Raw genomic sequence first — 12486 nt, 5'->3', positions numbered from 1 at the left:
TTATCCTCCATTTTGACTGGGCTGAGTCCCAACACAATATAATACATTGTGAAGAAAAACTCAAATAAACCCAAGCTTACTTAATTTATTGCAAAAACAATGTTATAACAAAAGATTCATTTCAAATTGAACTCCAAATATCCATCAAATGAAGGATTTTCTTTTTCTTTTCGTTTTTTTCAGATGGCATTACAGTTAAAATGTCTAATTTTCCCAAATGAAATATTAAAGAAAAAAAGCACAGTTGAACTATATCATCTGTCATAAAGAGAAACAAATGAGAGCTGCAGAGTGAGTGCATACTCAGTGAATATCACTCTATGCTGATGATACTTGATTTTATATCCCCAAAAGATACAGATACATTCAATTTCTGTTTGTCAAACAACACAGAAGTTGACTAGTCCAATTTGCCACTCAAGGCTACCAATTTATTAATAGAAAAATATTAAACGTATGACAAAAAAATTCGTTTGTGGGTGTGAATGTGAATGTTTGTTTTTTTTAATGTTTTCTGTATATAAATCAGTGGAGGGATTGATCAAGTGTTATTTCATATCACTGACAAAGAATCATCATCTTATGACAAACCAAAGACTGAATCAAAATGTATTTGATGAACAGATCTTTATTTTCTGGAAATAGTGAAATTACATGATAGAAAACTGTCAAACACATCAGAGAGAAAGACAGAACATGGTAATGAAAGAAAGGCAGAGAGTGTTAGAGAGAACAGAGTAAAACCAGTATGAGAGTCCCAGTGAGTCAGCTCAGGACTGGGGACACTGGTCTCTCCTCAGTGTCTCTGAGACCAGAGTCTGGGAGCCCTGGGTGGCCTCACAGGTCACAGAGCCCAGCTTCCTCCACTGGTCTGCAGGGAGCCTCAGGGTGCTGCTCCAGCTGTAGAGGCCGTCCTTCCCCAGCACCCCGGGGCTCCTGCTCTCCTCCCAGCTGCTGCTGCTGCTGCCGTCCACCTTCCAGACCAGACTCCAGTCTGAGGGGAAGCCCTTGTTGGCCAGGCACATGAGCGTGGCCTTCCCCTGCTGCTGCAGCTCCTCACTGGAGGGGGGCAGCACCGTCAGGGTGGGACGGGTATCACCTAGGAGACACAGACCATAAACTGTCAATCCAACAGCAGCCACTTGGACACCTTTACTGTGTGAGAGCTGGTTTTGTCCTTTAAGGAGTTTCTGTCAGATGTTTTTCTGCTCCACCAGTCACTCACACACATATTGTTTCACTTCCCTTCAAGAAGCCTCTCATGCACATCAGCACAGAGACAATCATCATACAGTTTGACCTGAAACATATCAAACTACTCTAGAAATACATGAAGCTCATTTAGGAAACAATCATACATTTTATGTGAGTTTGAGGTGCAACACAAACAGATTCATCAAATAATCTGACAAACATCAAATGTTCCTTGAGTGGAAAACACTCCTCATTAAAATGATTGAAATGAACAGTGGGAACAGTGAATCACAAGTTTCAAAAGGATTTCAAAAACTAGTACTACTACTACTACTACTACGAAACAATATATTAAATATACAATATATTAAAAAACAAATTATGTTTGACCATTTCTACAGTTCAACTTCAATTCAATCATGGCAGGCATGCGACAAGAAAACCTCAGAAAAGAGGCCCTACATTTAACTCCATGATTAAGAAGGAGAAATAAAAACACAAATATGAAAAATATAGTTAATAAAATAAAAGATTTTATTTGCTAAAAACTAAAAAAGGGAAGAAATCTTTTTAGTATTTTAGCAGAAACTTACTTCCAACATCCAGTCTGGTTCCTCCACCAAAAGTCCACCACAGTGACACAAAGTCATTGAGCCGTCGTACAAAAACCTCTCACTGTAGAGACACGGCTCTCTGACTCTGTCGCACTGAACTACTCTTATCTACAAGAATTTATCATGAAACTTTAACATAAATGTTTTGTATCTGTTTCTTTATCGTTTATCCTCTTTATGTTGCAACATTTGAAGTCATCAGATTTAAAAAAAATAAATAAATAAATAAATATTTTTGGATCCTAAAACTGAAATTTTTTCACTTTTCAAAAAATCACAAAAAGCCAAGTATGTGCTTCTCTTTGCCATTTTAGGATTTAACAAATTTAATTTAATTTAATTTCATGAAGAAATATTCACTTACTTCCAATATCCAGTCTGGTTCCTCCACCGAACGTGTACCACAGTGATATAAACTAATTGAGCCGTCGTACAAAAAACCTCTCACTGTAGAGACACGGCTCTCTGACTCTGAAACAAACAAACTCACCACAATTAGTCTGTTTGTAACGTTTTGGCAGCTGATGTGAGAAATAACAACAACACAGTATAAAAAGGACAATATGTATTGTCAATTTTTAATATTTGTTCATTTTAAGAAAAATCAACATTTTCCAAAATGTTTTAAGACATGAGAAAATATAATCGGAATAAAATAAGCTCAAGCAAATAAAACCTAAACAGCATTAAAAAAGAACTTCCTGATCAATATACTAATCAACTGATTGATCCATTGATAATCAGCATGATCAGATTGATCCCAGTCCCTGCTGGAGTCAGTCAGAGCATTTCCATAGAGAGCCACTTTGCATCAGCAGCACCATGCTCCAGTGCTCTGGGAGAGTTTATAGTCCTGAGAGTTGAAGACTGGATGACTGACAGCTGTCCTTCATGACAACACAAGACACAGAAATCTTCCTCGTCAAAAATATGACTTTGGTCTCCGTCCTCATCTGGACTCTCCTCTGCTGCTGCTTCACAGGTAAAGTCCAGAGAATCCAACTCCTCTATCAACATCTGTCCCTCTGAAATGAAGCCCACAAAACCATGACTCTGTTTTATCTTTCTGTCTCTGTGTCCTCAGAGTCCAGAGGTCAGGTCACACTGACTCAGCCTGGAGCAGTGAGCTCTGCTGTAGGAGGCTCAGTCACCATCAGATGTAGAGTCAGTCAGAATGTTTATGTTGACGGCTACGGGCACTATTTAGCCTGGTACCAACAGAGAGATGGAGAAACACCTAAACTCCTCATCTATCTTGCTTCCACTCGAGCATCAGGGATTCCAGGTCGTTTTACAGGCAGTGGATCAAACTCTGACTTCACTCTGAGCATCAGTGGAGTCCAGGCTGAAGATGCAGCAGTTTACTACTGTAAGAGTTTACACAACAGTCCATGGAGGTTCACACAGTGAAAAAGCGTCGTACAAAAACCTCCCTCAGTCAAACAGAACAGAAACTGAACTAACTGCTGCAGCTGGAAGATACTGCAGAGACTGATACAGTTCACTGAGGACACACAAACACAGTTCCAGTGAAAAAGCCCAATCAGACCATTAATATCACAACTACATCAAGCACAGTCAGCTCCACTGATGTCCACACATCCATCTGATTCAATATTAAGGAAACATCAATGTCCACAGACTATGTTAAAGTCTCTGCACACTGAAGCCTCACATCTGCAATGTCACAAGTGCTTTCTCTGGCAGAAACACTGGCTGTGTCATTAACATAATGTGTCTGAAACACAACACAAACTGTACATGACACATTCAAAAGTGTAACCAGAGGATTAAATTGAACTTTGAACACAATTTGCTGATAAACTGTTTCAGGAGGAACTTTGGTATCTAATGTCTGAGATGCTCTGATCAAATATTTATTACTGCTGGAAAAATGGATCATAGCAACAAAAAAATATATAAATTAGAGGGGACTAAAGATGGCGCTTTGTGGAACTCCAGGAGTAAATTTGGTTATAGCAGATGAACATAAAGCAAGTAAGAAAAAAATCATCTGGTGATGACTGATTAACACTGTGAGAGAAAATAAGAGGGACATGTGCTGTTTATATATAAGTCAACTGTATCAGTGGCTGCACTTTAAAATTTCTTATATGAAACCATATCCAGAGTTTTAATCAGTGAGGATGATTGAGTTGAGTGAATTGTTCCAGCAGTGAGGAGGACACAGCATGATGTGTTGAGGACAGCTCCAGTTGAGTGACTCTGTGTGTTTGCATATGTGTCCTTCCTCTCTGCTCCCAGCCGTTAAGAGGCCAGTGTTGATCAGTGTGTGTCCAGGCCTTTCACAGCCACTGACACCACAGCAGCTCAATGATGATGTCTGTGACTCTACTGCTGGCCACCCTGGGGCTCCTTGTTCAGGGTGAGACTCTCTGCTGAAAACTTTGCTTCAGGATGGAACCAGGTTCACCACAATGATGTTCTGCTATGATGGAGGAACACTGAAACCAGCAGCATTGACCTTCTTCCATCTATTCTCCATGTTGAAGAAATGATCCTCTTCTGTTTGGATGTTGATCTTTCTCCAAGATGGATTTGTCTCAATAACTCTTCTCCTCTTGTTGATGTTTTTCAGGTTCATCAGGAGAAATCATCCTGACTCAGACTCCTGGAGCTCAGTCTGTTGTTCTAGGTCAGACTGTTTCTATCAGATGTAAAGCCAGTTCAAGTATGAGCAACTACTGTCATTGGTACCTTCAGAAACCTGGAGAAACTACTAAACTCCTGATTCGTTACGCTACAACGCGTCAGTCTGGAGTTTCAGATCGTTTCAGTGGCAGTCAGTCAGGAACGTATGGTTACATGGTAACCTTGGTTCTCTGAGTGGAGAGACTGTCTCTCCACTCAGTTACATATTCCATATGTACGGGATATGACCCCCGCTGCTTGTCAGGGCACGTGGATATTTCTTTAAGACACACCGGCTTGCCCGGCCACGCCCTATTGCGTAGCTATAAAGCGCCTGCGCCGGCGTGTAATCACTGATAGTTTGATCGAAACGTGTCTCCGAGCGGCCTAAGGACTGGAGAGACAGTCTCTCCACTCAGAGAACCAAGGTTACCATGTAACCATACGTTCTCTATCGTCCTGAGACTGTCTCTCCACTCAGTTACATATTCCATATGTACGGGATAGATCTTTAAGACACCCCGTGAGGAGACGGTGCAGCCACAATCCCACACCACAACGTGCAACACACGAACTATGTACAAATATACAATATATACAATTCACAGGAGAAGGCCCCGCAAGGCGCTAGGGCCAACCCTGAGAGGGAAAGGGCTGCCATGGAAGCCCGCAAGACGCAGGACTAACCCAAGGAGACCGACAATGGCCCCGCAAGACGCAGGGGCCAGCCTGGCCACAGAGCGGCCGCTCACTCAGCCTGCAAGACGCAAGGCCGAGGGGAGACAAGTAAATGTGAGGTCGGGCCACGCCCAGCACACGCCGGAGCCTGGCCCATGTTGATGTTTGCCAGGACCCGCCGACACTGGGGGCCCTGTGAAGCCTCCAAGGGACCGCCACTATGGTCCCGTGGGACCCCTGCGGGCCCAAATGCAAGCCCAGCAGACATCTCTGCACGGGCTGCATGTGAGAGGGGCCGCCCACACCATGGAACCCATGGTGCAGGCGGTCCCTCCACCACCAGACGAAGGCAGAGTCCCAAGTCGAACCATACCCCGGAAGGCAGACGGAGGAGGCTGGTTGGCCAGGGCCTGGTGGCCGTCAGGACCTTGGGGGACGCTCAGGGGACCCCTCAGCCCTGGCAGGTGGTCCTCGCCTCCTGCCCCGTCGGGGGTACCCACGCCGACGGGAAGCCTCCAACGCAGGTCTGAGATCCCCTTGCCATGTTGAGGCCTCTGGAGTTGGTGCCACTGGAGTTGGTGCCGGCTGAGACCACGAGACCATGTCTGTGGTACGCCTGGCAAGGCCCACTGAAACCTCCCTTGCACAGCGGCGGCCCTCCTGTGCCTGCTGCAACAAAGCAGTAGCATGGGGCCCAAACATAGCGGGAGGTTCCACCGGCACCTTAAGCAGGCAGTCTCTATCCTCGTGCTGCAGCAGGGATTGAGACAGCCACAGGTGGCGCCTAGCCACCCAGAAGGAAGCCAAAGCACAGCCTGCTGCCTCAGCCTGCTCCTTCATCACGGAGGAGAGGCATGAGGAGGCCGTCTGTAGCTCCTCCCCCACACTGGTGTCATCCTGAGCCTGCCGAGACAAGTCACGGAGGTAAAGAGACAGAATAGCCCCAGTGTTGGCCAACCGGGTCAGCACCGCCATAGCTTTATGTAGCTTCGCGAGCAGACTATCCATTCGCCTGCAGTTCTTGCTGGAGCAGGTGGCGTTGCCAAGGATAGAGCTGGAGGGGGAAACCAGTGGGGTGAGGGGTCGGTCCACTGGGGGAAGTGTCCCACAAGCAACCTGGTCCCTGTCATGCATGTCAGAAAACCGGCGACATGCTGCAGACCACTTGTGGGTAGAAGTTGGGGAATGGAACTGCTGACACAGCAGTTCCTTAAAATCAAGCAGGAGGGGCACCTGGGTTGATGCAGGGCGCACCTCTGCATCCTCCTCAAACCTAGAGGACGTGGCCCTAGGATTTGCAGGGAGGGAAACCCCCAGAGCTCTGGAGGCCCTGTTCATTACCGCCTCAAAGCGGTGAGCTACCTCCCCCCTCGTGGCGTCGTCCACAGTTTGCTGCGCGCAAGAGAGGTCGTTGTCATCGGAGGAGGCGACCGTTTCTATATCCACATCCTCCTCCGCCTCTTCCTCCCTGTCCAACCCTGAAGACGGGGGCAGGAAAGAACTGAGCGGAGGCCGGATCACCATGGGCCGAAGGGGGAGCAGAGGAGTCTGCCAGACCCCTGAAGACTCCCCCCTCCCCTCCGAAGCTGCAGCCGTTCTGCCAGTTTTCCGCCTCGGCCCCTCAGAAACCTGAGGGCCTGAGCGTTTTGAGGCAAAGAAACGACACCGAGCCTCCCTAGAATGTGGGGGCAGAATAAAACAGTCCATGCATGATTGAGGTTTCTCACTTGAGGCCAAGGCATGCTCATGCCCCAAACAAAGCACGCAACTATCATGCCCATCCTCTAGGGGCATGGCCACCCCACAGCCCACACAGCAATAGCCCTCCTGGCTTGCCATACTGCCCAGGACCGGAAACAGGAAGTACCGCACTTCCTGTTTACAGGTAGCCTGTAGCACCGCAGCTAACTTAGCTTTTTTATTTGCTTTTGTGAGTGTACTTTGCGTGCCGGCCCTGTGGGAACCGTACGCTTATGATGGGGTGAGAGTGCTCGAACTGTTGGAGAAGGGAGACAGACGTTCGCCGCCGGGCGCGTCAGCCCGCGAGCCGCGGGCAATACGCCGGTGAGGGAACACTGCCGAGGCCGGCCCGGGAGCCAAAGAGCTCCGGCTCAGCCACACAGATGATGTTCGCCGTGAATCCACCCGGCGCGTCAGCCCGCGAGCCGCGAGCAATACGCCGGTGAGGAACGCTGCCGAGGCCGGGAGCCGAAGAGCTCCGGCTCAACCACACAGACGATGTTCGCCGTGAATCCACCCGGCGCGTCAGCCCGCGAGCCGCGGGCAATACGCCGGTGAGGGAACACTGCCGGGGCCGGCCCGGGAGCCAAAGAGCTCCGGCTCAGCCACACAGATGTTCGCCGTGAATCCACCCGGCGCGTCAGCCCGCGAGCCGCGGGCAATACGCCGATGGAAGACACTGCCGACCCGGTCAGTACTCAACCACCAAGCGCGTCAGCCCACGAACCGCGAGCAATACGCTGGGGAGAGAGCACAGTACCGGACGCAGTCCGTGTGTATCCACCAAGCGCGTTAGCTCACGAGCCGCGAGCGATACGCCGGGAGGAACACAGCCACCGCCGCTGGGAGCCAGAGGACCTCCGGCCGGACCAGACAGGCTATGGTTTTCTTTTCTTTTTTTTTTTTTTTGAAAGAACAGACAGAAAGAGCTTCGGATACAGCAATCCAGGGAGGCTGCCAGTGACAGACGCCCCGACTCACACAGGTAAGCGGATTCACTGCTATATCTATTGCTCCTCTTTCAGTATTAATTTCTCGGATTGTGAGACACAGCACCCTGACGTACAACGTGGAGATCAAACAATCAGTGATTACACGCCGGCGCAGGCGCTTTATAGCTACGCAATAGGGCGTGGCCGGGCAAGCCGGTGTGTCTTAAAGAAATATCCACGTGCCCTGACAAGCAGCGGGGGTCATATCCCGTACATATGGAATATGTAACTGAGTGGAGAGACAGTCTCAGGACGATAGAGAACTGACTTCTCTCTGACCATCAGTAGAATCCAGAGTGAAGATGCAGGAGTTTATCATTGTGGACAGAGTGGTCACAGCTTCCCGTTCACACAGTGAAAAAGCGTCGTACAAAAACCTCCCTCAGCTGCAGAGGAACTGATCTGATCAACAGCTGCACTGAAAGATCATAATGTCTGAACAAAACATCATGTAGTAATAATGTTTTACACTGCACATTTTAACTTCACTACAATTAACTTCATTCTTCTTTTTTTTTTTTGAATTCATTTTAGTCAAAGTTCTCACAAAAACCATTTATGACACTAAGACTGAAATCACAGACAAGTTAGTAGCTTCACATGAAGACACATCAGTGTTTCTCTTGTTCAGAATTATATTCTAAGGTTTTATTGAGAGTATTTTACTGATGTATCCGACAAACACAGTGAGTGAAGGGACATTATGTTGTTGAGCTTCAGTTGTAAATCAGTTGCAGTAAAAGATTATTTCAAGTTTTGTTGAGAAGTGTTAAATATCATTGAAGAAAATAATAGACTTAAATTTATGTCATATACACTTATGCTGACAATGATTTTCAAAATATATAAAATACTTAAATCGATGGCCACACCTTTTAAAATTATTTAAAGTACATTTTAACACAATCTTGATCGTTTTAGTTTCACCTATACAGTATCAATCCTACCTCATATATACAACTGTTATTTAAAAATATTTATCACAATAAGAGAAAACAATCAATTCATTGATTATATGTTGATAGTTGTTGACATTGTATTGGATAAAATAATGGATTATTTATGAACATACAAGGCTGAATAAAATGTGAATTATATCTTAACTTTACTTCACAGTTTCATGAAACTTAACTCCCTCTAGTGGACTGCAGCGGAGGAGACTTCTACTCTGTTGGTTTTCTTCAGACTGGATGAAACTTCTCATCTAACTTCAGTTTTTTCATTTCATCACTGCTGATCCATGACAATGGTTTCAGAGCAAAATAGGAAAAAATAAAAAAAAACTCTCTTTTGTATCAATGTAATCTCTAAAATATAAATTCAAAGTTTAAACCAAAAAGTCACAAATTCAAAAAAAAATGCCAGTTATAAACATTGTCCTGAAAAAGTGATTATCTGAAAAAGAGAAGATACTCTAATTTAGGATGAACTCATTTACATATTAAAACTCACAAAAATGAATATAATTCATCCAAACTTAAAGAGAACATTGATGCAGATAATTTCACAAATTCTCTGAAAAATGTGATAGCTTATAGAATATTAGTGAAAAGATGTGAGAATGTTTTTTGTCCCTGTACTTATTTTAAAATCTGAAGACATAATGGTATTTTTTCTCAGTGCGAAAATATAGCAAATCATTATCACTGTCAAATTTCTGTAGTGAGAACAATTACTTTTCCACTTTGTCTGTGATTTGCTGAAGAATTGCTGAGGTTTCTTTAAATCACAAATATCAGCAAGCATTTTTCATAAATGTCCAACTCCTGTCAGTCAAAACAACAAGCCAATATGTAGTTACAGTTCACATTCAATTATTTCAAGTATCAAAACAAATAATGGGAAAATGAGTATTAACAAATTCTAATAAAGATGATGATCAAATAATTGATTCATTTATGATCAGCTTGTTCAGATTGATTTAAGTCTCGGTTGGAGTCAGTCAGAGCATTTCCATAGAGAGCCACTTTGCATCAGCAGCACCATGCTCCAGTGCTCTGGGAGAGTTTATAGTCCTGAGAGTTGAAGACTGGATGACTGACAGCTGTCCTTCATGACAACACAAGACACAGAAATCCTCCTCATCAAAAACATGACTTTGGTCTCCGTCCTCATCTGGACTCTCCTCTGCTGCTGCTTCACAGGTAAAGTCCAGAGAATCCAACTCCTCTATCAACACCCGTCCCTCTGAAATGAAGCCCACAAAACCATGACTCTGTTTTATCTTTCTGTCTCTGTGTCCTCAGAGTCCAGAGGTCAGTACACACTGACTCAGCCTGGAGCAGTGAGATCTGCTGTAGGAGGCTCAGTCACCATCAACTGTAGAGTCAGTCAGAATATTTATAGCAACTATTTAGCCTGGTACCAACAGAGAGATGGAGAAAAACCTAAACTCCTTATTTACTACATTTCCACTCGAGCATCAGGGATTCCAGGTCGTTTTACAGGCAGTGGATCAAACTCTGACTTCACTCTGATCATCAGTGGAGTCCAGGCTGAAGATGCAGCAGTTTACTACTGTCAGAGTTATCATAATGACCCGATGTTCACACAGTGAAAAAACGTCGTACAAAAACCTCCCTCAGTCAAAGTGAACAGAAACTGAACTGACTGCTGCAGCTGGAAGATACTGCAGAGACTGATACAGTTCACTGAGGACACACACACACACCCAAACCCTACAATATGTAGATCGTAGAAATATGATGCATGATGATGTCTACTGAACCTTTATTCTGAAATTAATAAAGTCGGAGACCAGTGTTGAAGTATATTTGGTAACACACAGTGTAACAACACAATGTCAAAGACACCGTGCCCACAAGAGAATAATAACTACAGACCAGTTGCAACAACGTCAGTCGTCATGAAATGTTTTGAACGTATTATGTTTGGAGAAATTGGTACACAGGTCCAACATCTTTTTGATCCCTATCAATTTGTGTATAGGGATGTACTGGAGTAGTACTGGAGATGCCTTATGTACCATGTCCCATCTCATACTGACGCACTGAAAAGATACTAAAACCTTTGCTAGATCAGTTTCATATAGTTTCATATCAAATGAATGCAGGTACCACTAAACATAATTATATTAATATGTTTTCTGTCTTTTAACAAGGGACACAGACACTATGGTCTATCAGTCAGAGATAGAGAGAGTAGTGTTATCGTGTGGTATTTATGGATTATCACTGGGCAATATTACACATGTTACTGTGAGTAGAGGTGTCTGAGTGAGGAAGGATCTCATGGATGGGCAGGTGAGTGTGTTTTTGTAAATGTGAGTGTGGTTGGGACAGCTGAGGGATGAGGTAAGTGTGAGCTGAGGTGTGCGTGGTGTAGTAGGGGACATCCCATTTTATGTATTTGTGCTTTGACTAAATGTTTTTCATTGCTTGTGGCAGGAAATATGTATTTATTGTCTGTATCTGTGTCTTTCTCTCCTAATCGCCCAAGACAAATTTCTCCACTCTAGGAGACAATAATCTAACTTATCTTCTCTTATAAAATGTATGAAATTATCTGTGTGTGTGTGTGTGTGCGTGTGTGTGTGTGTGTGTGCGTGTGTGTGTGTGCGTGTGTGTGTGTGTGTGTGTGTGCGTGTGTGTGTGTGTGTCCTCAGTGAACTGTATCAGTCTCTGCAGTATCTTCCAGCTGCAGCAGTCAGTTCAGTTTCTGTTCAGTTTCACTGAGGGAGGTTTTTGTACGACGCTTTTTCACTGTGTGAACACATACTGACTGTTGATGTTGTGTTCACTCTGACAGTAGTAAACTGCTGCATCTTCAGCCTGGACTCCACTGATGATCAGAGCGAAGTCAGAGTTTGATCCACTGCCTATAAAACGATCTGGAATCCCTGATGCTCGAGTGGTGGCAAGATAAATGAGGAGTTTAGGTTTTTCTCCATCTCTCTGTTGGTGCCAGGCTAAATAGTTGTAAACATTAACATTCTGACTGGTTTTACAGGTGATGGTGACTGAGCCTCCTACAGAAGTGCTGACTACTCCAGGCTGAGTCACTGTGACCTGACCTCTGGACTCTGAGGACACAGAGACAGAAAGATAAAACAGAGTCATGGTTTTGTGGGCTTCATTTCAGAGGGACAGATGTTGATAGAGGAGTTGGATTCTCTGGACTTTACCTGTGAAGCAGCAGCAGAGGAGAGTCCAGATGAGGACGGAGACCAAAGTCATGTTTTTGATGAGGAGGATTTCTGTGTCTTGTGTTGTCATGAAGGACAGCTGTCAGTCATCCAGTCTTCAACTCTCAGGACTATAAACTCTCCCAGAGCACTGGAGCATGGTGCTGCTGATGCAAAGTGGCTCTCTATGGAAATGCTCTGACTGACTCCAACAGGGACTGGGATCAGTCTCATTGTGCTGATTATCAATGGATCAATGACATTAATGGAATAAATATTAGAAATCCTGAAAAACCCAGGTTTGGGCCTTCTGAAATGTCATATATTGTACTAATTTAAACATAAGCAGTCATGAAACAATAGCATGATGTGTTGAGGACAGCTCCAGTTGAGTGACTCTGTGTGTTTGCATATGTGTCCTTCCTCTCTGCTCCCAGCCGTTAAGAGGCCAGTGTTGATCAGTGTGTGTCCA

General features: G+C 44.8%; 1 protein-coding gene across 1 annotated transcript; it reads right to left on the bottom strand.

The window, feature by feature from the left end:
- Positions 1–621: 621 nt before the first annotated feature.
- On the bottom strand, positions 622–12123 carry LOC146978142 (immunoglobulin kappa light chain-like). Its single transcript, XM_085790877.1, has 4 exons — positions 12015–12123; positions 11600–11912; positions 1788–1822; positions 622–1099 (listed from the first exon to the last, which is right to left on the bottom strand). Exons 1-4 carry the CDS (start codon positions 12103–12105, stop codon positions 771–773), a joined length of 768 nt encoding a protein of 255 aa, XP_085647003.1. The 5' UTR covers positions 12106–12123; the 3' UTR covers positions 622–770.
- Between the last annotated feature and the right edge of the window lie 363 nt (positions 12124–12486).

The sequence above is a fragment of the Trachurus japonicus genome, chromosome 11 (assembly GCF_045865225.1).
Source record: "Trachurus japonicus isolate A0001 chromosome 11, Traja_1.0".
Taxonomy (NCBI): Eukaryota; Metazoa; Chordata; class Actinopteri; order Carangiformes; family Carangidae; genus Trachurus; species Trachurus japonicus.
This window is presented reverse-complemented; position numbering and strand designations above follow the sequence as displayed.

What these genes read in the sequence shown, in the direction of transcription:
- LOC146978142 (XM_085790877.1), bottom strand. Translation starts at nt 12,105, where the DNA reads ATGACAACACAAGACACAGAAATCCTCCTCATCAAAAACATGACTTTG. An exon ending in CCTCTGCTGCTGCTTCACAG is followed by an intron (nt 11,913 to 12,014) that starts GTAAAGTCCAGA and finishes CTGTGTCCTCAG; the next exon opens with AGTCCAGAGGTCAGGTCACA. An exon ending in AACCAGACTGGATGTTGGAA is followed by an intron (nt 1,100 to 1,787) that starts GTAAGTTTCTGC and finishes TGTGTCTCCTAG; the next exon opens with GTGATACCCGTCCCACCCTG.